Source organism: Lathamus discolor, chromosome 2 (assembly GCF_037157495.1).
Source record: "Lathamus discolor isolate bLatDis1 chromosome 2, bLatDis1.hap1, whole genome shotgun sequence".
NCBI classification, from domain to species: domain Eukaryota; kingdom Metazoa; phylum Chordata; class Aves; order Psittaciformes; family Psittacidae; genus Lathamus; species Lathamus discolor.
In genome coordinates this window covers 55,101,259-55,126,881 of record NC_088885.1, presented here as the reverse complement: position 1 = coordinate 55,126,881, position 25,623 = coordinate 55,101,259, and the positions used below count along the sequence as shown (strand labels likewise).

General features: G+C 42.2%; 1 protein-coding gene across 1 annotated transcript in view; it reads left to right on the top strand.

The window, feature by feature from the left end:
- Positions 1-25,623, top strand: part of OXSR1 (oxidative stress responsive kinase 1) — a 91,415-nt gene that overhangs the window by 1,542 nt on the left and 64,250 nt on the right. Inside the window, exon 2 of the mRNA XM_065666877.1 lies at positions 18,392-18,504. Coding sequence (XP_065522949.1) covers positions 18,392-18,504 — 113 coding nt within the window. The remainder of the gene's footprint in view (positions 1-18,391; positions 18,505-25,623) is intronic.

Here is a 25,623-nt window from a genome sequence, read left to right as displayed (position 1 = left end):
CCTCCCGCTGTACTGATGTATTGGCTCTGTCAACCATTTTGCCTGGGTGTGTATTTGAGGGATATATTGCTCTAGGGCGAGTGTGTGACACATCTGAGGTGGTGCCACAAGTGACTCTTAAGGTCAGTGCCTCCTGTCTTGCTCTGCCCTCCGCAGGCATGAAATAAAGCAGGAGGTGGCAGGACAGGCTCCTGGCCAAAGGCTCCTGAAGGAAGGAGGCTAATTTTTAGAGTAATCTCTGTGGAGTGCTTTTATTTGAAGTTTATAAATGGCATAGTGCTATCATGCCCAGGCTTTCCATCTCTGCCTCGTGGGGAGGCTTGTTCTCTGTTAAGGAGGGTGGGAGAGTTTGTGAGAATACTGTTTTAAGAGATTAGATTCTTGGCATTGTTTAAAAGTAGGAAGGAACTAAAGCTGTGGAGGGGGGAAGTCCTTCTGGAGATCCCTGTAGGATCAAGCTTTGTCCTCTCTCTTTGCTCAGTGGGAGCAGCAGTGCTTTAGGAAGCAAACTCCCCGTAAAACTTAATCTTGCAGATAAACCCTTTAAACCTCCTTTGGAAAATGAACCCTGGCGAGGATGATGTTCAAGCTCTTTGAGGAGCAGGAGATAAACCTGCTGGGAGAAAGGGGGTGAACCTGCCACCCATTTTTTCTGGGAAAGGGAACTGGGCTATGTGTGTAGAAAATACTTTTTGGGAGCCTGCAAATGGATGTTCTGGTAGCACAAAGCAAGGATTTGAGCTGGAGCGAATAGACAATCTGCCTCTTTGTAGCTGGGGAGCAGGGTGGGATGGGAACAAAAGGGAATATAAGTGCACTTCTGCACTTAAGAAAACTTGCTGTTGGGGACGCACATCCTGCAGCCTCAAAGTATTAGGAGGAGCAGAGGTGTTCTGTCTTCTCATGTTAACTAACAGAACTTTGGGAGAAATCAAGAGAGAAGTATTTGATTTCTTCCTTGTCTTTTCCCCTGTCCCTCTGTAAACTGAGTTTCTGGATGTTGCCTGCTCACTGAAGGATTGTGTTGGCATTCTGGTGTGTAATGGAGTGTACACTGAAATGTGTATATTGCAAACATATGGTTTCTCTTTTTAACTTTCCCTTCCCCCCTCCCCCTTACTCATTTCAAACATTGGTGTGTCTGCCAGCATCCTGGATGGAGATGTGACGCAGGCTTCCTAGCATGTATATGATTTGTGGGACACAGTGTCACTGTGTTAACTGAGCTGGACTGCCTTGCCTCCTGCTTCATGTCTCCTGTAAACCTCAAGGGTTGATGTGTTGGGTTTTTTTTTTCTTGAGTTCTCTTCTGTGGAGCTGTAAAAGTCTTTCAGCGGGGAACAAAGAGACGACTCCTGGTGTGGAAAGAGATGAACCTTGCACCAGTGCTTTCAAAAGATTTAACGTGTTTCCTGATGAGAAATGTTGCTCTTTAGAGTCCACCATTTAGTAGGTTACCAGCTCAGCTATGTTTTCCACATCAGGATAAAAGAAAGCCATGTGTAGTTTAATTCCTTAATTTGTACTGGCTTTGTCTGAAAATAGCCGTATGTGGCTTTTATTTGATGTGAATGGCTCCATACCATTTTGGTGCAGGAACCAAAAGAGCAAGTTTTCTACCTGTGAAGAGAACTTCTGTAAAACTGCCCTCTTCATTCTGGCTAAAGGATTACTCAGCACTGGGAATGACTCAGGCAATTATAAAGGTATAGATTAATGCCTGTGATTACGCTTGGTTAGTGTTAGTAATGCCTGAGTATTCTCCTCAGGTTTAAGTAACTTCTAGTACACTGAATCAAGGAACCTTGCTCAGGATCAGAACCTGACTTTCTTGTCAAAAAAGATAAAAGGGAGGTGGAGTCAAAGAAGCAATTTCTAAAGCATTTCTATGAAATGTGCCTCTAGAGTAGTGATAGTCTTTGCAGGTGAATACTGCCTCTGAGACATGTAAATTTTCATGTAAAAAGAAAAATGTAGTCTGTGCTGGTGGTTGGGAAGGTGGTCTTGTAAGCGTGGATTGCATATAAATCACTGCAGTCTCCTTTTTGAAGCCTGAGAAAAAGAATTCTACCTCATACTGCTTCTGCTGATCGGCTCCTTGCACACGCAAGTTCCCTCGGATCCAGCAATTCCTGTTGGAAATGCTGGTAGCAGTAGTGAAGTTGGTTGGAACTGGGTCATTCTCATTTTGCTACTTTTTTGGAAAGATGAGAGCAGTTCTGGCTGTGGCTGTTTGATTTAGGAGCATCCTCTCTGCTGTGAGCAGTCTGTGCCAGAAACAGAAGATAAATTAGTGGTGGGAGTGCTCCCTTGCTCTATTCCTGTGCCCTTTCTCCCCTGACAGATTCCTCCGTAGCAATGAGGACAGCGCGGGCTGCACAAACAGATGTGGTGGGAGTTTCTTATCCCCTCAGAAATCAAGCTTAAACTGAAAATTGAAGTCACCGTTTCCTGACTGATTAGGTTTTTTTAATGACTGTGGTTCATGTAGCTTTTGAGTTGAGCTTTGCTTTCAAATGCATGGATCTTTTGGAATTGAATATTTAAATTTCTACCCATGTTCATTGCGAGCTCAACATATGTATGCCTGTGTGGGAGAAAATTGTCTTTTGCAGGTATAGAGGAACTTCTTAAGATTTCTGCTTCTGCAAATTTATTTGCCCATCTTGTGCTGGTGTAGCTATCTTCTGTTCTGAAAAAGCACTGCCATTGAAACAAAGAAGCCTGTAAGTACTCACCAGGTATGATCGGAGTCTTTGGATGTGAAAACTGGAATGGGAAGCATGCAAGTTCAATGGCAACTTTTGAGTTTGGTTTTTTTTTTCTGTAGTGTGGTGTTGATTGATACCTGTGAGTCTTATGTGCTAGCTGCAGCCAGTTTCGTATTCCTGACTATTTAAAACCCATTCAGGAAAAATATTACACTGTATATAACTGCCGGAGGACTAAATGGAGTGTTTAGACTTCAGTCTTAGTGCCATATGTTTTGTTTTAGCATTTCCTCGCGGATTCCCACTCCTCCTCCCTAGCCTAGCTAAACAAATTTAATGCCTACACTATATTCCCAGTATTCAGGCTGGTTAGTTCATTGGAAGATGTGCTTGGTGTACTCATTTGTAAACTTCTTCCACTGAAAGTTAGTAGAAAAGCCTTTTTGTTGTTTTGCATTATATTAAAACTTGTATAAAATCAACTTTGGGCAAAGGTAGATCTATGTAAAAAAAAAAAAAAAAAGCTAGAGGTCATTCGTAGTGCTTTGGTCTGCTTGGGCACTTGTGGGTGATCCTTAGTACCACAGGTTCTCAGCTGGTTGGATGCAGACTAATGTATCTTCTTGTGTATTCCTGAGTGAGACTGAATAGCCAGGTTATTCCTGCATCCACTCTACCCTTCCTTTGAATACCTGGCACATCTCCTTTCTTTAAGACCTTTGATACTATCACCCTACTAGAGCAAGACTAAATTAGTCGGTCTTCAGCAAAAGGTGTTTAGTTGTGCGTGTGTCTTTGTTTAGTGTTCTGTTGTTTGCTCTTTGATAGGAAGGAGGATAAAATGCACAAGGAAGCAAACTGAGGACATAACAAAGCCAAGCAGTGGTGAAAGAGGCTGGCTGGGAAGAATACATCATTGTTAGTGAAGTGGTGTGGTTGCCTTGCAGCTCATTTGAGGGGAGGGCAGAGACAGTTCCTGCTGCTTTTGGCTATTTGGGGATAGTAAGAAAAAAACTACACGGGGTGTTTCATGTAGAGGTAGTTCACAATTTCCTGTGGCAGTTGCTTCCAGTACTTCTAGGTTCCTGGACTGATTAAGGTTTAACATTTTAATTTCTCAAGAATACTGTTTAAATAGTTTAAATTTAATGCAAATATCTTGGCTGGTGCTGGGAAATGTGAATGTGCTGTGCTCCTGAGCACACCTGAGAGGTGTATTTGCTGGCTGACAAATGCACGCCTGGGAGGCTTCTTCCTTCTGCAGCTGAAAAAGTCTTGGAAAGAATCAACTCTTCCCCAGAACATTTGTCTATTTAAACTTGGCAGCATCTGCTTTATTTCTGAGTGTTAGCAGCTTGCCCACCAAGTCAGTGTCTAGAGATGTAATCTTTTACTAAAAGTTGGAGCTATTTAAAATGATGGGCAGTAACAGAGTCCTTTTACTAATTGGGTTAGTAAATGATGAAAATCTGCATTTTGGTCAAATTTTCTTGGAAGGTTTCCCTTAAAATGCACTATATCAGTTATAAATCTCTGTAGCAGTAAATTTAGCTGTGGACACGCTAATGGAACGCTTGTAAATTTGGTGTTATTAAACTTTCTTAATAGGGAGAGACAGATTTGAGAGCTTTGTGGGTGTAGAAGAATAGCTGTTGGAGCAGTGAAATTTGGCATTGTAAAATCTTTGAAATCTCAGGATCCTGGGACTTTCCAGATGAGTTTAGCCTATTACCCTGTACTCCCTTTAGAATCAAACAACTGAGATGCAGATATGAAGAACTTGGCTCTCAAAGTTGATGCAGTTTCCTGTGACTTCACCTAAGGGAGTTCAATCTTGATATTTCTAAAAAACCATGAAGCTCTGTCTGTTTTTCTGGCAGCCATGCAGGAAAGTCTGCAGCAGGGTTAAGTCTCTGGCTGACAGGCAGTCCAGGCTCTTGACCAGAAGGTCATCGCTCATGGGTGTGTGAGAGGAGATGTGGTACCTCTGATGTGCAAAATAATGCATATGATAATGTAGGGAGCTGTACTAAGAAAATCAGACTTGTCTGACTTGAGTAAGACAAGGTCACTGTAACGAATGGTGCCAGTACAGCTCAGTGACAGCAGAGATACAGGTACCTCACTAGGGTATGATGCTGCCTCAGTATTTCTCATGTTCCTCTTGTGTACTAATGCAAAGAGACTGACCTTAGTATGGGATTAAACTTGATCCCTTAAGTTGCTTGAGTGTGGAGTTTGCCTCAAAACACTGCTCATTTTTGGGGTTCTCAAGTTAATCATCAGAACCCATGTGTTCCTTGTATTTAACCAGATTATGTGGTCCCGTCACGTAATACAAGCAGGTAGGATTTTACAGTGATCTGAGTGCAAAAAGGAAAAATCCAGTATTTCTTTTCACCCCTCTTCAATAGCTACGACATACACCAACTTTTATCTTCTTTCCCTTCCCTTCGAGTCCCTTCTTTCACCACTCCCCAAGGTTCTTAAAGATTGCTGTTTCCTCATGTGCATTACTGCGCACAGAATTTTTGCTTAACACAGATTTTGTTGCAGTTAAGAGAAATTCCACCCTGGGAAAAAACCTATTTGGTTTTGTATCAACCTCCACAAAACTAGTCTAACATATTGTGCAAGGATTTCTTGCATCTCTTTGGTTCTGCATGCTGCAGGGATCAGTTGTCTTCAAGTCTTAAAAGGCTTCATGAATCCCATCCCTGAATGAAGTACAGAGTAAACTCAGAGCTCTAATTCGCTTTCTCATCAAGTTAGCTAGATCTTTCTTCCACCTCCTACCCCTTAAAGTTTTATACAGCTCATACTGCATGCTTGTGAAACAACACTTGCAAACTCTTCTAACTCAGTCAAATTAAAATGCATTTTTTGAGGGAATACAGAAGAGCTCTTCTGAATGAGGTTTTAATTTCTTGCCAAATTTCAATTTTCTGCTCCATCCGTTTTGTCTCGAGAGCTACTGAGTTGGGGGTGGGGGAGAGAAAATACTCTTGTTTTGTTTCATTTCACTGTTTCATGCTAAGGTGACTTTATAGCGTTCTCCCGAATGGGTATTTCCTTCAGACAGGAAATGAGCCTATGTAAATTCATCCTGGAGAGAAGAGGTATGAGCAGCTGTTAAAGGATAGTGTGAGCTGAAATACTTCAGTGATTGTCTCTTACTGCAGTGAATTCTCCTTGGGTTTTGCTAAAATGTCACTGCTTTATAGTCATGAATGGTAATATAAGCATAAACTTTACTCTTTTTTACTGCTGGCACCTTGTTAATAATAAAGCCGTGTGGGAGGATCATGTTTCCTTTTCATCCATCCACAGAATTGTTGATTAAGTTAAAACTACAGAGTGAAATTTTGATGTTGAGTACCTCGCCTCACTTGTGGTGACATTTGACTGAGCATGTGGCTTGGCCTGTGGTATACCCTGCTCACTTATTGTGTGGAAGGATTTGAGTTGCCTTTATTCTTAGAGCAGAGTTAATGGATAAGTTTTGCAGTTTGTTAGAGGGGAGGGTGTTGGAAGTAGGAAAAAGTTCGACAAAACTAGTTATGAACATGGAATTGCATTGGCATGCTTGTGGTTGGTGCCTGAGATTGTTAGATCTTGTATGTTTTATAAAACTGAAGTTTTCCTAAACATTAGTTTAACAGTAGTTACTGTTGGACAAGTTGTGCATTTTCATTTTTGATTTGGTCCAAGTTAGGCTCATTTTTGGTCTTTACGGGATTACAAGTCTGTTTTCTTAAGTTCCAGGGCTTGTTCCAGCTATTCTGAAAAGGAAGCTTTGAACCCAATGCAGAGAGTAGTGGAAAATGATGGCATTTGGAAAGTGAGAGCACAAGTTTATGGCTGTGGGATGAGAGCACTTAGAGAATATTTTTCTTAAGGAAATTAGCCGTCTGGGTTCAATGCTGATACCTGTTGAGGTGCGGGGTGGGGGGTGGGGGGCAGCTGAAACAGCAGTCAGGTATTTGGGGCTATCTCCTACTTCAGGCAGGCAACACAATATTAGGTTATCTTGATGGCTTAAAAACCTCTTAAATTAAAGACTATGCTTCTTGTCATTGGGTAAACACCTTTCCTGCAAAATTGCCGGGGTGGATTTCATTGTGTCAGTTTTCAGAACAAAACTGGAAAGCTACTCTTGCTTATTTTACTGAGAGGCAGAGCTAGAAAAGACTCCCAGGGATGTGGAGTCCAGTTCCGTGCTATAGCCGATGCCAAATTGTATAATCCCTATACCAAATTAATGAATGCTTGTGTTTGAAATGGCGCATGGGGGAATTACAGGCACACGTTCTATTAAACACTCAAAGCTCCGTGTGACCCTGTCATTGCTGTATAAAACAGCTGCTTAATGGATTTCCTATGACAGTGGGAAGTAACAATGCCTTGTCTTTTGTAGCATGTCTCTATAGCTCTATAGGTGTTTTCTTTACACTGCCTGCTTTACATTCAGGTGGTATCTGCAAGGAGACACTTTCAGTGAAGGCTTGGGAGAGCTGCAGCTAGAAATTTATGCTGTTTCTAAACCTTAAATGTGTTGACTACGAACATCTCTGATTTATGATTCCTTAAGATCTGCCAGTGAAAATTGAGTCCTTTGGAAGCTTGACATGTTATGTCCTCACCTGTAGGAATTTTACCCATTATGCCAGTTCTTTGTGAACCTCTTTTGGTCTCTGACCTTGTGAGGTAGTGCACCAAGCACATTGAAAGCTGAGGCTGTAACTTCCATCCCTTTGCTAAAGTAAAAATGGTCACTGAAGATGCCAAGTGCTGTCTATTAAATAACTTGCTATTAACAGCCAAGAAATACCTTTATATTGACTTCCAGCAAACTGTACTTCACTAGAAAAAGCATCCTGAGCATGAACTCTCTTCCTGTTGAACAACTTTCTGATGCAAATCTGTATTTGAACAGCTGAGAGGCTGGTGAGCTAGCAGCCTAAGCACAGTTATTTGTCCAGATCCTAAGGCTCGGGATGGTTCTAACTACTCATGGTTGAAAAATGAAATTTTTAACCAGTATGCTGATCTTGTGTGCTGAACACATTAGCAGACACAGAAAAGACTTATTAGATCAAGCTATTCCCTGAAAAGAAAGGATAATAGCCTTCAAGAGAGGACATAATGGGTACTTAAAAGCTTATTTACCTAAAATAGCCACTGTGCTATTGAACATCTGCACTGTATGCAGACAGATTGTTCTGTTTAGTGGAATCCTGGCCAAATAAAATATCCTCTACAGTTGACAATTATATTTGAGACAGAGTTCAGAGATAAAGGTTGGGAGGGAAAAGGAGAGTGCTGGCTTGACTGTTGTACTGGGGCTGCATTTTGAGCCCTGGTAATACCTGATGACAGCTAGCATGATATTTACATTGCTGTATATACCATAAAGACAACTGACAGTGATTAAAAAGGAAGGATAAACCTTCTCCAGTAATATTACTGTGTTAGGAAATGAGATGTTTGAGCCTGCTTTCCATCATGTAGCATTAACACTGCATAGCTGCAGTGCCCTTTAAATTAGCCACAGATGTTGGCATAAAATCAAATAAATTATAATTGGTTTCAAAGTGAAAATCTAATTTAGGCATGCTAATAGCATCTTAAGTAAATGTGGTGGGTCACACAGGACTTGTGTAACTGGCCCTCTGGAGCTTAGTGTAGTTAGTGCTGTGGGGAAAATGGTTTCAGAGGTGTTCCCCAAATCACCTAGGGGCCTCGTGCAACCAGAGGGTGTTTGTATTTCCTGGTGAGGTTCTGGTCTCTCTCCTGTAGACCACCAGTGTGTAAGTAGCATTTCTGTCCTTTCATTGAGGTGGGCTTCAGGTTAAATCATACCTGTTTAAGGGCATGATGGGCATGTGTGCTAGTTTGAGCTAATTTTGGGTATTGATTCTATGATTCTATTCTAGGGGTTGTAAGAGGTCAGGCATACAGTCAACAACAGCACCGTCTCTTCTATGCTTTGGTGTTTGCAGTGGAAAGGTTGGGGAGGATATCAGATAGGCTGGTGCTAGTCCCTGTTAATCCTTCTCTCTGCTGGTACCATCTGTGGCCAGTGGCTTTCACTTGCATTTATTTTTTCCCCTTGCATCTCTTGTTCTAGTGTAGAGTCCAGTGGCTGTAGTTCTTGGCTGTATTTAGCACCACTTAGCTCAGCTAAGCTCTGTGGAATAGACCATGAACTGGTGACTTCAGGTGAAGCAGCTAGTTGGTGACATCAAACAGCAAAGTGACCTGGTGATAATTTTGTTAGATATCTTACTGACAGCCTTTGCATGGCCAGTCCCATTCCTCATGCTCTGTTCCAGTCCTTATACTGACAGGACGACTGTTTTGCCTCCAAAAGTGTCACTTCTATGCTTAGCCTGTAACAATTCCCAACCTGAATGCTTGACGAAGGTGGGGAAACAGATGATGTTTTTCTGTGTTCAGAGCCTAAAAGATAGCAAAAGGGTTTTGAGAGAACAATGCGCTGTGGGGTGGGGTGAAAATTTCCGTAAGACTTCCCTTCCTTTCTGCAGAAACCTTGGCATTGAGTTGTGCAGTTTACGGTAGCTGTACATCTCTCTACGGAGTGTCATTTATTTATGATGCTGAGTTTCATGGGGCCATGAAGGGATGTACCCTGCAGCAGCTACTGCATGTCAGTTCTGATGCCTCTGAAAGTATTGGACTTCTTGTAAGAGAACTGGTTACGAATCTGACAACTGAAAGACCTGGGCAGTTAAGACTTCAGCGTCAAGTGTTTCTATGTTGCTGGACCACCGTAGGGGAAATATATTTAAACAAGTCATGGCAGCACTGTGCAGGACATTGTCTTACATGGGCAGGAACCTCTGAGCTCCGAACACAATGCGTTGCTTTCAGTGGTATTTTCAACAGGGAGAGCTCTCATCAAGATGGTAAATAATTCACTGTCAGCAAGTTTGTGTGCAGCTCAAACAGTTTGGCTGTATTTCTAATTGGATAGCTGAGTTTCAGAAATGTGCTGCTTATTTTCTGAAATTCTTTGAACATGCTGGGTTAATGCTGGAATATTAGTTGTCTGTGCGACACTGCAGGTACTGACATGAAATGACTGAGCAAAGATTCTCAGGCTTTGGGGAAGACATGTAGTTGAGACTTAGCAACATAAAATCCCTTGTGTGTGAGTACTGTTTGAAATAAATGGCCTTAACTTGCACAGCGCTGTAAACTACTCAAGCTCTGGCTGTACTGAAATAAATGATCAGAGGTCATTACAAAGAGATACACCTGGAATTTAAATGAAACAAATGGAATTTCCCAAGTAATAACTGTGCTTTTTCTGTTCTTCAAACTCTTTCATTAAAAGGTCTAAACTGTAGTCATCAGACATGCTGGTGTGAAATAGAAGTCATTTGCACTGAATTCTTAATTCTGTGCCTGGACATACTACCTCCCAATTATTACCTTTTCTCAATGTGTTGTCCAGCATGTGCTCCATGTCTTAATGTACTTGCAGTCACCTTTGGCTTGAACCTAGCTTAATGTTCGCAGCACTTGGCTGTGCTCAAGGTGAGCCTGAAACAGGAATGAACATGCTGCTGACTTTAGTGATGTGATTTATGCCATGTTGAAGGTTGGGGGGGACATTTTGACATTGACTACATGGAAATGCAAAGTTTTAGTATAATTTCTTTAAAACAGGGTTGAGCTATTCCTGTTAAAGCCTTTTTTTCTCAGAAATACGAGAACAGCTACTCGTGTAAATGTGGAGTTTAGCTATTACGCCTGCCCGTAGGACTGCTGTACACACATAGTGCAGTGTCCTCATGTATAATGTGTACTTATGCTGTGATATGCAGTGAGTGGGGATGGTTTGTTTTCCTGTAACCCCTCTTCCCATAGGCTTTAAAATTGACTTCCTCACAACTGTTCAGTTAAATCTGCTTTTGCTTTCTGGCTTTGTATAGGCTTCTTTGTTATAACAGATGATTTATTTCTTCGCTGTGCTGTATTAGCAAGTATTTCTTTCCCTATACTCAATATTTTTCCACCTCTATTGTAGATCAAATACTGTGTGACTGGAGTTGAGAGAGGGTGCATCAGATTAAACCTGGCCTCTTACTACCTCTGCCAGGGTTTTAAATAGGGTATTACCATCTTGCACTGTGCTTGTGTCATCCTTCAGCTTGTGGAGAAATAAACGTAAAGCCCTGGTTCTTCTCACTACAGGAAATACTATTCATAGTAAATCCGTATCAGGATTGAGTGGTGGAAAGGTGTCTGAGAGTGAATGTGGCTGCGTTGGTGCAGCTCTGGGAACTTCTGGGGGTAGATGCATATCTGCACTCCATGTGTCAGTGTGGGAGGGGAGCTCCATTTGCTCTTGTGATTTTGTAGCTCTTTTGTCATCTTGGCCTTGTGTTGCTCTGCTGCTGCTTCTTTAGTTTCCCCCAGGTTTTCCCACCAGGGACAGAGCAAAACTGGCTGAGTTCCACCTATTAGTTTGCTGTTGCTTGCAGTGTTTCTAACAGCAGTGCTTAAGAGTCAGCTTGTTGCTTGGGTTTGCTTTGAGCAGTGCTAGAAGCACCCAAGTGATCCTCCTGCTGATTCAGGGCCATAACTTCAATTCTTGCATCATTGAAGTTTGCAACACTCTTCCTGCGGTACTGGGCTGAGTAGATGACACTTTGCTGTGAAAGCTTTCTCCTTACTGTCAGACTTTTTTGTGCTGTCTGTGGCAGTAGTAAGAATACATCCGAGTACCATTACAAATTCCCTTTGGTTTTATTGATGCTATCTGTAACTGCAAATGTGGATTGCAGCTTCCATTTTGTAGTAGGAATTTGACACATAGTTTGGAGATAGCTTGAAGAACTATGACTGTATTTTATTCAAGGACCGTTAACATTGTGTTACTTCACTCTTCCTGAATCGTGGGGCTCATGTCAGGAAGACTTTTGACATCTAGTGGACTCTTCTTACTAAGTCCTGCTTGGGGAAAGGAGTATTTCTATCCTGTAGTGAGCTGACTATGAACTGAAGAGAGGCTTTTTGCTAGCTTGCTTTTAGAGGAGGCTTTTTCTTTGCAAAAGGACTCTTTTCTCACCGTAAACCTTAAGCAAGGTAGGGAAAATAGCAAATGGACCAAACAATACCAGATCAGTCTGAGTTTGCAATCTGGAATTTAATTTCTGATTTAATTAGATCTGTATCTGCACTGTGTTCTGTAACAACGCTTAAGAAATTCTATTCCCAGTCTTGTAGCTTCTTGTTTTATTACTGTATTGTCTTTGGAACAAGTAACCACAGAGCAGGACTCCCACAGCAACTTTGCATGAGGCTGTCAAAGAGCTGAAACACCCATAGAGAGAGAGAGGTTGCTGTCCCTGTGCCTCCAGTGGCAGGCATAAATACTGAGTTTGTGTTACAAAGCATTAAAGGTTTCCTGGGCTTTGGGTGTTCTGTCTCTGTGATCTGCAGCGAGGACCATTAATGTCACATACTTGACCAAGAGACCTTAGTGTGTGTGTGCATGTGATTCGACAGCTGGATCTTCTGTTCAGTGTTATTATAGATGTGTAATCCTATGAAAAGATCTGGAGTGAAGCAGACTGTCTAGTTCTTGATGCTTCTGCAGCTAATCACAACAGGGTGGTTTAACTAACCAGGGTGGCTGGTGTAACTAACAGGGTGTAAACCAAACCCTTTGAGACATCGTGCCAGAGCTCACAGAACATGGTTCTAAATCTTAATCTTTTTGTACCTGAAACTGGATACCTGGACCCTGAAAACCATTGCTTGGTGCAGAGCAGCCTTGCAGGGAAGTGTTTTGTGTGCACTGTTCATGAGAGGAAAACCCGGGGCCACAATTATAAACAGAGCCTGCATCACGAGCAGCTTTCTGGCACCACACTCCAGATAGTGGAGCATAAGTTCCAGATCTCATTTAAAAATAGAGAGCTTGTGTGTGTGCTGGGGAATGGTGAAAGCAGAGGGCAGGGTTGTGCAGGAGTGTTTAGCTGAACATGGTCTCATGCTGAAGAAGACTTGGGAATGTGGCTTACAGGGCTAGGCTGGGAGAGCTGGATTTCTTCAGCCCTAGAAGTGCAAGCTAAGGGGGACAATGTTGTTGCTGTCTTGGTGATCTGGTGTGAATTTATAGGAGAGATGAAGCTGGACTAGAGATGCACAGTGAAAGCCCACAGTTGTGAGTAGTGTTGGGAAATCTGATTAGATTGTGAGGTGAAAAAAACCCTTTTACCATATGGGTGGTCAAACACAGAAATAGCCAAAAAGGTTGTAGAAATATGTAATGTTAAAGATACTCAAAATTAGACTGAATTTGATGTTGAAGAACCTGATCTAACTGGGGATCTACCTTTCAGCAGCGGAGTGGGCTAAAGGCCTTCAGGGTTTCTTCCAACCAAAATTGCTTGTAACATTCATTTGACCCTGGAAGAGTATATTTTCTCTACAGAGGGAATTTAATACCTCATTGATACACTGATGCTCTAGGACTGGTATGGAAGATGTCCCCGGTGGTTGTGACAGATTTGTGAGCAACTGACTTACCTTTAAAGGTAAATTTTCACATCTCCCAGGGTACTTGAAACTCAGTTCCAGTAGCAGGATGGATTTAAAGCTCAGGGAGCAATGTTTTGTGGGCAGTCTTTCTATGCAGCTAGTTTGTCATTGCACTTGGTTGGGAATACTGTTCTAGAGCCAGAATTTGATGTTTGTCTTGTGACCGTTTGGCATAACTCTTCCTGTTGCTGAAGCAGATATCTCTGCCAAGAGGACCTCTGGCTTCAATTGCATTTGCCTGGGAGGAGGCATCAGTGCAATTCATCCCAGTCTTACTGAGAGAGCTGCAGTGTCCTTATGTGGCAGCAAAGATTCAGTTACCTTTGGAGCCAGAGTGTATATGAACATGCTGTGTTCTCAGATCAGTCCCCTGTCTTTCCACTCCTCCAAATAGCTTTGAAATGACTGGTTTCTATTAACTTTAACATAGATATCGGAGGGTTTGCTTTTCAAAAAAATCCCCAAACCCCCAAAACAAACAGCTCCCCAACAAACACCCACAAAACCCGAAAAGCAAGCTTTGTGAAAGTTTTATGACAGTGACTGCAGAAGAGATGGTGTCCAGCTTCCCTTGAAGGCTGGCAGTGGATGTCTGTGGGGAGTTTGTCTCAGCTTCTCAAGGAGAAATTCAGGATGGAGCTTTGGATGCTGAAGGTCCAGCATAGATCTAGGGGAGATAACCTGGAAAATGAGGTTTCAGTAACTGGGTGCTTGAGGAGTTTTTTGTTTGGGTTGTTTTCATTCCTTTTGAGGTTGCTTTTATTTCAGAAAGAACCATTTAATCATAGCAACATGAAAGAAGGCAGGGTTAGAAAGGTTATGTTTTCCTCCTTAGGCAGTGTTTCCTAAAGTAGGTCGTGACCCTCTTATGCAGGAATTTAGCAGCTGCTATCCTAAGGGTTGGAACTATATCTGAGAGCCTACAGGGGGTGTTAAACAGATTGTAATACCCACCTAGGGTCTCTTCCCTCCTCCTCACCCCCAGTCCCCCATCCCTCAATAAAATGATGTCCTGCTTTTCAGGAATAAAGCAGCAATCATCTGGCCATGCCCACTTTTCTTTGTTTTGCTAAGCTGTTACACTGGAAAAGATTAACCATGGAGTGAATTTTCTCCGAAAGCTGATCTTGAGGGAGGCAAAGAGCTGCAGCACTGACCTTGATCAGAGTGTCTTGAGGTGGGGAGGAAGCACAGACTGAGCACAGGAATGTTAACTCAGTGCTGCCCGTATTGCTGCAGCTGAGCAGCACATGGGACTGAGGTTAGCTGTGATCGCAGCAGATCTGCATCTGCTGGGAGTGTTGGTTTGTGTAAGTTGTGAACAAAAAGCCCTTCTGCTGTTTTTTCTAATTAAAGGAGGCTTATATCAGGCAAGGAAATCTCTTCTTCCCCTTCCCTTAGTTGTGGCTGCCCCATCACTGGCAGTGTTCGAGGCCAGGTTGGACAAGGCTTTGAGCAACCTGGTCTTAAGGGAAAGGTGTCCATAGCAGGGCGTTTGGAACTAGATGCTCTTTAAGGTCCCTTCCAACCCAAACCATTCTGTGATTCTGCCTTTCCCCATATGTTTGTTACCTGCTCTTAAACTTTAAAAAACTTGCTTTCCAGGCATTTTCTACTCCCTGTTGGTGTCATCATCTCTATCTATGCTTGCTTTCACTTGCCAATGTGGTCAGCATCCTTGCTGCAGCTTCTCTTTTTCTTCTCTTGCCACCCTGGGATTTCATAAACAGATTGTAGGCTGCAAAGCCTCAAGTGGCCATGTTGCTATGTTTCCTGTGCTCTTCAAAGAAGCGTAGAAACCCGCCTTTGTTTGGTCCCAGAAGCATGGCATGCTGCTGCTGCTACCAAAGAGCAGCTTGCTTGTGGCACATCGTGCTGCAGCTTGGCTTAATCCTTGCTTGATATGCTTTTGAGATTTCATTGTTTCTCTATAATTAGTGCTACAGAGGAGCTGAAAGAAATGACGAATTAGTGGGAGGGGGGGAGTGGGGAGAGCAGGTGGTAATCGAACTGAAGAGAGCTGCCAGAAAAGTAGGAGCAGCAGGGAATTAAATGGGAGGAGTCTGGAGTTCAGATGGTTCTGTGCTATGTGCCCAGAAGGATTTAGTTTCGGATTTCATCGCTGTTCAAATAATGCCATACACTAATAACAGATCAGGTCCCTGTAGGCTGGGGCATTGTCCAAACACTTAGTGAAGAGCAGTTTTTTCCCTGAAGTCCTAGTCAACATTGATCGCGTGGCCTTGAGGAGTAGGAAGGAGCTGTAGCATGCATGGTCCTGCTTTTAATTAGTCTGCATCTATTGTTTCTGGTAGTAACATCTTTAAAAAAAAAAAAACAACCCTAAACTAAACCACAAAGTCATTTTTTGTGTAGTCACTTCTGTAAAAACCTTGGACTTCACTGTCATCTTGTGATCTACAGTAGTGGTATCATGTCTGCATTGTAAGAAGCATCTCTGCCAGCCATGCTTATGCAGCTGGGTTTAACTGGGACAAATCCTGATAAGTTGTGTTGTGGGGTGCAGGAGGTGTATACTGAGTGTCTGAGAGATCCAGGAAGAGTCTTTGAATACAGAGGCTCTTATGTGGATAAGGACCCTGCAAGTAGCTTTAGAGATGAAAATATGCACTGTAAAACTAAAGGAAGAGTTGAAAAGGGCTGTGTGACATGACAGTTCTCTGGGGTGCATAGTTGCATGCTCTTACAGCATCTGGCTTGTGTTTTCAGCCTCTGTCTATTACTATGCACAAAGACATTCAAAGAGAGAAATCATAATACGGGTGCTTTGAATGTGTTGTCAGCAACGTTTCTTCTGGAATCTAATTATTTCCAAAGGAATGTTACAGGCACAAGTGTTTTGGTTTTCTTTGTTCTGACTTCCAAAAGGCTAGTGCTAGAAAACGCAAACTTGCTTCTCCTGCCTTTTGTCGCTGCCCCTGTATGCTCTGCTGTCTTTGAGTCACTTCGTATATTTTCACTCCTCTCTCCCAAAGAAGCAGGTACTGAGTGGGTAGGAACAGGTCAGTGCCACTCAGCATTCCCACTGTGAGTGGGAATATATCTGTGCTAGGGCTGCTGCTTTTGTGTTGAGAGTCCTGCACCTCCTACCTGAAGGGCAAAGCAACCACAGGGAGTGTATGTGAAGGTTTGCTTTTGGGATGTTTGTACCATGGTTAATGCTGGGTATTTCAGCCCTGCTCCTGGCAGTCTAGTCAAACTCGGCTGTCAAACCTCCTTCCCTTGCTTTTTTGAGTGCTTTCTGAATGTCTGCCTAATGCTTCCATCGTCTCCATCCTGTGCTCAAGACCCTGCTTATGGCACTCAGGCTTGGTTTTCAAAGTCCCTTGTAAATATTCTTGCCCCTACAGCTATCCCTTTTTTCCACCTAAGTTCCTCCTGGTAGCTTTGTTTTGCCCTGCACTATGAGTAGCCTCTGAAGAATAATAAGCGTGCTAGCAATAAATGGCCTCAGTCTTGAACTTCTTAAAAACCCATTTGCTTCATGAAGTAGTTCAGTTTCAGCAACCTTGCTAAAGGGAACATACAAATGTTCTGCACACTGCCTTCAAAATGTAAATTCTTTAAGTACAGGGAATCAACTGTCAAGCTGATGCTATTGCCCAAGGTGCACTTGCAGTGCTGTATAAAGTGAGATGAGACTCCTGTAGTTTCACTGTTGCAGGTACTGCTTGAAGATTAGAGGAGCAAAACCCCACAGTTCAGGGCTGTGAAATTAATTTCAGTGTAACTTTGGATGGCAGGGTTTTTCCTTCATGTTTCAGGGCTGGATTTCAAGCTCTTTTCCTTACCTGGCGCTTTGAGTTTGACCCTGACTTGGTGCAACTTGCTGCTAGAAGACTATTAATGGTTGTAGGGACCTTCAGTAGCCTTTGTTTGAAGATGAGATTGAAAGCTTTTTGTCCTCAGTTGTCTAAACCTTTTTCTACTAGAAAAAAAACCCAGTTTGCAAAAATGTGCCTGACCAGTATTGCAGAAGTAGTTTTTATAGTAGTTTTTATAATGTTAAGAATAGGAGATTCTGGTAAAATAGGCGAGTTATGCCAAAATGCAGAATAGCTGTTCTTGTCTGCCTCATTGGCCCAAATGGGCTCAGGAGTTATGCCTGGATTTATTTTTACTAGTATTTTTTTAAGGTACTGGCAATAGGCAGCATTTGAACTATTTCCTACATATCCTACCTTTTTTTTCTTTTTTTTTTATTAATTTGAATTTATTCCCTTCTAGTGAAGTGTGTAAATGCAGAGAACCAAGGTGATGGGGGAAAGTAAGGCAACAAGGTGCCCTGTTGATGAGGTGAATGTTGCAGCTATTCATGAAGGCCAGCAGACACAGGCTTGACATCAACTGGAATTTAAGTCTCACTGTTGCAAACTCCTTTTAATATCAAAGGATGCGATATTGACAAGCGATTTTTAAATACAGAGCTCTTATCTCTGAGCAGTTTGAACAACTGTATATTCAAATGCAGTATTTTTTTCCCTATTGGAATTTAAACATTCTCTGGCTGTGGTTTTCAACCCAAACACCGACGCGGTGTGCTCCTTTGTGAGTACTGGAGCTGAACAGGCTTGAATGGAGCCTACCTCGTGTCTTTGCATAATATAAGGAGAGAGTAGAACAGCAATTAAGACATAGAAACATCTGAAAAATCTCATTAGTGTTGGTAGCAGAGACTGGGGCTTGTTTCAGTGCTTTGGGTGAACACATCAGGTTAAAAGTCTGTGTGACCTCGGTGGCCTTTCTTTTGAAAGCACACAAGAAGAATCACTCCTCTGTTATAAGTAAGCTGGAGTCTGGAGGGTTGGTTTTTTACCTGCAGAGCTATAATGATCCCAGCAAGGGATCATAAAGATCCACTTGTTTCCATTTGCTTAGCCCACTACTTCGATGTTGCAGCTGAGCTGACCCTCCAAGTTGCACAGACCTGGAGCAGGGAGTGCCTCTGGGGTTGCCTTCACTGGGTTTTCATTTGGCTCTGCTGTCTTTACTGACTGGCACTTGTAATTTTGGTGTCTGATCTACCTTCCCTTCTGCTGAAGTCCCCTAAGATGTTGCTAACTCTCTTTTTTCACCCACAGGGAGTGGAGCGACTGCAGTGGTGCAGGCAGCCTTCTGCGCTCCAAAGAAGGAGAAGGTGGCAATTAAACGGATCAATCTTGAGAAGTGTCAGACGAGCATGGATGAACTCCTGGTATGCAATCGAAATTGTCTGGGGAGTTGTATTTTGGTTAGCGTAATCTCCATGTTTGCTAAATGCTCTAAACAGCCTTTCATGTGATGGTGTGAAGAGTGAGGGGACTTGGCTGATTTCACTAGAGACAGTTCAGTTGTCTGGTTGTGAACACATACTTAAAATGCTACAAAGATCTACTCCTGGAGAATTTGAGACTGTTTAGAGCTAAGTCCTTTGTTCAAAACAAAGGCATTATACAGAGCTAATGTGTAAGTGTGAAGCTCAGTTGTTACCCACAAGAGCCCTGCAGTCTGAAGGGGATCCAGAGCTGTAAGATTCTAGGATCTTTAAAATTTAAGGGAATCATGTTGCTTTCTTTTCCTTTCCTGCAGTTCTTCATGGTTTTTTTTCCTCTTTACCTGTAACAAGAAAACCTAAATGAGTTAGCTGTTTTTCTTAATCTCTTTCTGGTACTGATGCCAGCTAAAGGATCACTGACATATTGCAGGCTGCCATATGGAACTCGGAACTAATTCTGAGTTCTGGATAGAAGGTGGAGTCCTTTGGAGCTGTAGCTGTATGAATTTCTTCTGCTGTGTGCCTCATCAAAATTTTCACAATGGAAAACAGTTTCTGGCATTGGGATGTTTCCACTGAGGATGAGAAAGCCCTCTTGGGTTAAACTTTCCATAGTAGATACTGGCAGGCAGGGGTTGAGGACAGGTAGGTGAGGAAGTGAGGCTTTGTACCACCTTTCTTTTTAAAACAGCTCACTAGGATTTTTTTTATCCTACCTGTCCATCTTTCTACTTGCATCTTGACAGCTTCTGTAGCATTACCTCAGGCGCTTGGTTTGGTGGTTGCAATTAGAAAGTAGAACAGAGACAGAAGTCAGGAGTCCTGGCTAGCTCTATACTTGTATGATCTTCAGTAAATCACTTGAACCATGGTTGCAGTTTCCATTTAGTGACTAATGCTGTTTTTACAATTGCAGGTATCTGTAAATCTGTTTGTGTAAAGAGGAAAGGCTTCATCCAAGCTATTACGTTTTAGTGTGCCTGTGAAGGGCTGCATGTAGGACTCTTAAGATGATCTTCGTTCAAATCCTCTTATAGCTTATGCTAGTGTAGGAGTTTGAGATCTCTTCTCTTTTCACAGTTGGTCTTTTTGTCCTGATACCAACCCTTGGTGCTCTTTTCAAGTCTTTTATGTGGCTTGTCCGTACTACTCAGTTGTATTCAAGCTGTATTTTTATAATGTAGTAATTGAAATTGCCAGTCTTTGAGTAATTGCCAATTCCAGCTAAAAGGGTTAGGTTCAGAAAGAGATGCTGTGGAGACTTGGCATGTAATTTTAGATAAGTACTTCTAATTGCGTATTTTAAATCTCTGGCTGACCTGTTCCTCACAATGATGTTTCTTGTTATGGGTAGGTCTGCAACAAATTGCTGTTGTCAGCTCTCCTAAGCTTCCAGTTTTGAGACCAGATTTACTGTGGGTCCGTCTATAGGCTTCTGTATGCAACTATGTATATGCCTGAACTTAAAATCATTGAGAAGTGGAGGGGGAAGAATGGTCCTGAGCTGTAGCAGCTTCCTGAGGCAGTAGTTGCCAAGGTGGACATGTTGTGTGAAGAAGTGTTTTCCCTGGGTTTGTTCTGAATTTGTCAGTGTATGGTATGTCCTTTCCCAGTGTGAGAACCCATTTTCCTGCTCTGTATGCTTACCTTCCCTGCTTTTTATCTCCATATTTGCTTCTTCCCCAAAGTAAATAGTCTCAAGCTCTTCACTCTCATAGTCTCCCTTTGTGGTAGCTTCCCTGATCAGTTTAAATACTTGTTTTTGAGGAGGATTTTTTTTCTTCCAAGAACTGTAAATGTAAATCCTTGCAGATTAGTGGTTTTAAGAAGCAAGTGCAAAGAGAGCTATGATGAGTTCATACTAGGATATGAACTCATACGGAGGTTATGCCTCCTCCTTCCTATTTCCTTCCTCAGTGCAGTTAAACATGAACCTGGGCTTCCATTAGATCCATTATCCTTCTATTGTGCTGAAGGTGTCTGAGCACAACAGTCAGCTTATGGTAAACTTCGATGCAACGCCTGGGGTCAGGACAGTGCTCTTATGTTACCGCTCTGCCCAGTCCTCAGGCAGTGTGATAGAAAAGGGCAAACTGTGCCTAAATTCTTGTGTATTTTTTTTTTCTTTATAGTGCTTCAGATCCATAGACTTCTTTATTGGTGCAAGCTTGTTTATTCCCAGAATCTGCTTAGCAAAGAGGGTAAACCAGTGTCATGTTCCTTGGCAGAAGGTAGAGCAACAAACAGTTCTGCCATTGATAAGGATGACTGGTTTCTGCAGCTCCTTCAGTATCTGTGCTACTCAGTGGCTGGTGTTTCTATTTCTTGAGATGAAGAAGAGGAGGAAAGTTAGTTTGTAGTGGGGTTATGAAATGCACAGTGTCTGTGACTAGCTAAATAGATGAGTGGCCTTGAGCTTCCTTCAAGCTTCTGTAGCAGCAGGTGTCCAGACTCCAGGGAATGTGGGCCCCCCTCCCAGCTCATGGAGATGCTGTGCCGAAGGTGATTAAGTGGTATGACTTGGCTTGTTAAAGGTATTGATCTTGATCCTTTTATCTCAACATACACTTGAGCCATGTGGGTGGTCAGGGATAACCTTCACACTTTGCAAACACTGTGACATTCTGGCTTAATGCAGTGGATTAATTTATTGCTGTTATAGGGTCCGGAAATGTAGGAGGGACCAATTTTGTTGTATCATGAGGAAATAAAATCAAGGCTGTTTAGCTCTTCAGAGGTAGAGAATTGCTGTAAAGAATGTGGAGAGGTAGGAGAAGTGCACTACAGACGTGGTTCTTTGTAGCTCAGCTACTGAATTAGGTGATGCTAGTCTGGAGTTTATTTCAGTGCTTGATTTCAGTCTTTTTCCCTGTCTGCTTGTGAATGCTTCCAGATCTTTTCTAGACTGCAGGTGGGGTTCAGCTGGAAGGGACATACGACATAGCTTGTAACAATTCTTGCTCACTGGTGTCACTGGTAGTGGAGTGTAAGGAGAGTTGGTCAAATACAGTATTGTCTACAGTTTGTCTTAGACTTTCTGATTTGTTATTGAAGTTCCACTTGTTTTGCAACCCACAGTTATTAATTAGCTTAGGCAGCATTTGGTGTGTGTTTGAAAACAGTCTGCTCATGTGGTGCTATGTCACAGCTGGACACTTCACTGCTGTGTTTTGCTCTTACATCTCCTTTCCTTGGTTTGATGCTGGTTGTGTTGCTGCTGTTGCTGATCCTTGAAATACAGTGGTACAATACCTGCCTCAAGCTTTTTACTTTCATAAGTGCTTTCTTGCTTTGAAGAACTATTGATCTAAAAGGCTGTGTATCTCCTGTCTGTCCAAAAAACTCTGCTTCATTTTCATGCAATTAAAGCTGAGATAGCTTTCTTTCATCCAGATGGATTTTTTCCTCCCTGCTTTGAGTAGCAGATGATGTGGGTTGTCAGCTTAGCAGTTAGTGGGAATGTTGAATGGGCAGAGAGAAAAATAAGCTATTGGGTATTCACATGGGTCTTTCCCAGCTGGGGGGACTCCTGCCTGTTTGGTTCCTAGAGTGACTCATCAGAAGACAGGTTCAGGAAACATCATGTGAGATGTGGTGTTTCTTCTCACACAAAAAGACTCCAAACTCTTTTTAGTCCAGAGACTGATAGGACTGGGCATGACAGGTCTACACACAAGAGGAGTGAAGTGAAGGTACTACTTTTCCATGGCTATGGTCAGAGGGTAGTTAAAGAAGCCGAGGGAGCAAGTTTAATTTCAATAAAAAGAAACGCCCTTTGGAAATTCACAGAATTAACCTGGGGGAGCTTGCTGCAATAATATGGAGATCAAACATTGCGTGAGATTAAATAAATCAACCTATGGTTGAGAAGGTTGAATTAGGTAGGATTTAGAAAAAGGATTATGAACTCACATAGTTTAAAGCATAAGCCAACTGTTAACTGTCCAGGCTTAGTCAGAAGTCTTCCCTCTAGGCAGATAATTGTGTAACTGCTTGTTATAGGGTTTTACACCTTCTTTTGAAGACTTGGACAGGATATTGAGCTGTCTTTGATCTGACAGAGCAGTTCCTACAAGTGGATTAACTAGACTATAAGGTTGTTGGGAACAAAGCAGCAGGCTGCTGTGGAAGTAGTACAGATGTTTCATCCATGCCTGTCATCTTATGGGAATTGCCATTTTAATTCCATTTCCAGGCCTGAGGACCTTTACACTTGCTCCAGGGGAAAAAGTTCCCAAGTGTCAGTGCCAGAGAGTATAATGTGTAATATGTGGCTTCAGTGCGGATATTTGATATGCTGTTATGTGTTTCTTGCACGATGGGATTGCAGCTTTACAGGAGATTTAAACCTAAGCTAAATACAGCTTTGTTGTGGTGTTTCTCAAAGCAGCAACAACAGAAATCTTAATTACTGTGTGGGTTGAAGTATTTCTTTGTTTGGTAAAGTTCAGTATGAACATCAGGATTAATAGTGGGTAAAATCCAGAATGCAGAATATCTTCTTTCACTTGGACTGGATGAGCATGAGGTGGTGCATGTATGTAATTTTAGGGACAATTGACTGCATGGACTAAGCATAAATGCATTGTTGAGCTTTAAACACTGTGTATTGATCTGAACAACTATGAGGGTCAGTAATGTGTTAGTTAAGCTGGTGTTGCTTGTATCTGTTAGAAGTCAGTTGCTTGCCCATTCACTTTGTGGCTGAAACCAATAAAAAATGGGTGCTTATAAGTTGCTGCACCAAAACAGTTTAAAACATCTGCTTCCTTCAGTATTTTGTCACTAATACTGCAGACCTTAAAGCGAGAAGGACAACTGAATGATGCTGAAGAATAGCCACTGAAATGGGCAACTGCTGAATCCCATGCTGTGGGGCGTGGTTTGTTTCCATCACTTAAGTCATTTATGAATGAAGACCTTTTATGCCTTTCAGAACTTTTTCCACTGTTGCTCTGGGTGGGCTCATCTAACCCCTCTTTAATTTTGCCAGTCTACATCCTGTAGCCACATCTTAAGGAAGCAGTTGAACTGGATGATCCAGAGGTGGACATTGGATCAGCACCTCTGATTTTGAGCTTTGTGCTCTTTCCCCATCTCATTAAAAAATGTCTATCAAGTTGATTGTGATAGAAGAACTTAGAGGTTTTATGCTGATGTTTGAAAAGGAGAATGAATTAATATTCTCAATTTTACTATCTTTTAGCTAAACCATTAGAATTTCACTTGAAGCAAAATTTGAACAGTTACAGCTACCTGTAGGAACGGAGCTCTAAATCCTGCTTTAAAATGATGAAGAGGAGTTTTAATGCCTTATACCTTGAGATTTCAGCTAAGTTCCTTGCCAGCCATAGTTGAAGCATTGGTGTATTGAAGGGGGAGATCACATCTGACCTGTTTGATTTCATCCCTGATATGCTTCCCTTCCCCAGATCTCTTAAGGTGATGATTGCCCTCAAATAGGGTAGCCAGGTTGACAGATTCCTGGAGTCCTCTGAAATTGCAGGTAGCCACATAAAAGCATATACTACTGCTTTATTGTATTTCTTGAGTTTGTGTCAATGTGTAGGAAGTGAGACTAAATAAAGCATGATTTTCATCCTTGTATTTGAGAGCAAGCATCTTTGAAGCATGCCTCAAGGGCAGATAAACACAAAGAATAGAAGGTGATGATAGGAGCTGAAAATACCAGGAAGAAGGTTCAGCTAGTAGGTTAAACACAGCCCTGCCTGCTTTGTATCTCTGCTCCTGTTAACTCAAACTTCAGTTGTATGTCAGTGGGCAAATAAACCCACTTCCAAAATAGCAGGTCCCCAGGAATATGCCTGACTTACAGGAGACTAATAGGTTTCTTAGAATTCTAAATTATACTTCACAGCAGCTTTATTAGTGTTTTGCAAGTCTTGAAATGCTTCTTTTATTGCTGACAGAAGTACTGAAAACATTTGTCAGAAGCCTTAATAGAAGACATGGAGGCCTTTATAGCTAATCTCAGTCTGTTTGCTTTTGATATTTGACAGTGCAGATTTTTAATATCTAGCCCAGGGTGAGCATGTAACCATCTCCAAAACACTGCCTGTGTCTGAACATGCTTTTAATGGTAATTCATTTCTTTAGAGCTGAGCAGAAGGCAGTGTGATTTACGGATCTTGAATAGGGGAATTGGGAGTAAGGCTGTGTCTCATCACTGAAGCTATCTAGTGTGAGGGATGTTGGTGCGTAAGCAGCGGATAGAAGAGCTGTCCCCTGGATCTGCAAGTGGGCTGAGAGGTCTGTATCAAGTGATCCAATACTGTTGGCAGAGTGGGAATACAGCAACATTTCCAGCTGAAGACTTGTATATAGCAGCCCAAATAAATTCTGATGTTTAGCACTGACACTATTACAGAGGTGCTGGAATCTCTGATATGCTTATTGGGAGCCTTCCAATGTAGTTTTGATACTAGTGAAAATCAGGGGAGTGCAGTTTTAACTCAGTTATTTCTTCTTTGTGTGATTTGTAGTCCTGTTAGGGAGGAGGTAAGGGGAGGAAGTCTGCCTGCTATGTGTTTGAAGAGCAGCAAACTCTGGAAAACTTTTGAAATACTATTAAAGCTGCACTTACTACACAGAAGGGCTGTTGCTGTATTTTATCCTGTCCTGCTCCCTCTGTAAGTATGCTTTTGAGAAGAGCTCCCTGGTGATCCTTTACTTGTATTCCTGTTTTACCTATAGCTCTTCAGCCCTGTGTTTTTACTGCTGTAGCACAGGCTGTTGAACATACAACAGAATTGACTCAGTTTCAACTACTCGAGGAAGCGTTTTAACTGCAAAACCCACTGTGATTTGCCATGATCACTTAAAATCAGTTGTATGCATTGAGCCTTCAGGATGTTGGTACCCTCTGTGGGGGTGAAGAGGAATGAAGCTTTGCTGCAGCCAGTGTGAGATTAGCCTGGAATGCTACTGTAAATGTGTGGCAGTCTGGGAGTGAGAGGGAAAGTCTGTCTGACTGCTGCTCTTTCTTACTGATACTTATTTAAAACCACTGGAAATCATGGGCTGTGATGCAGTTAATCA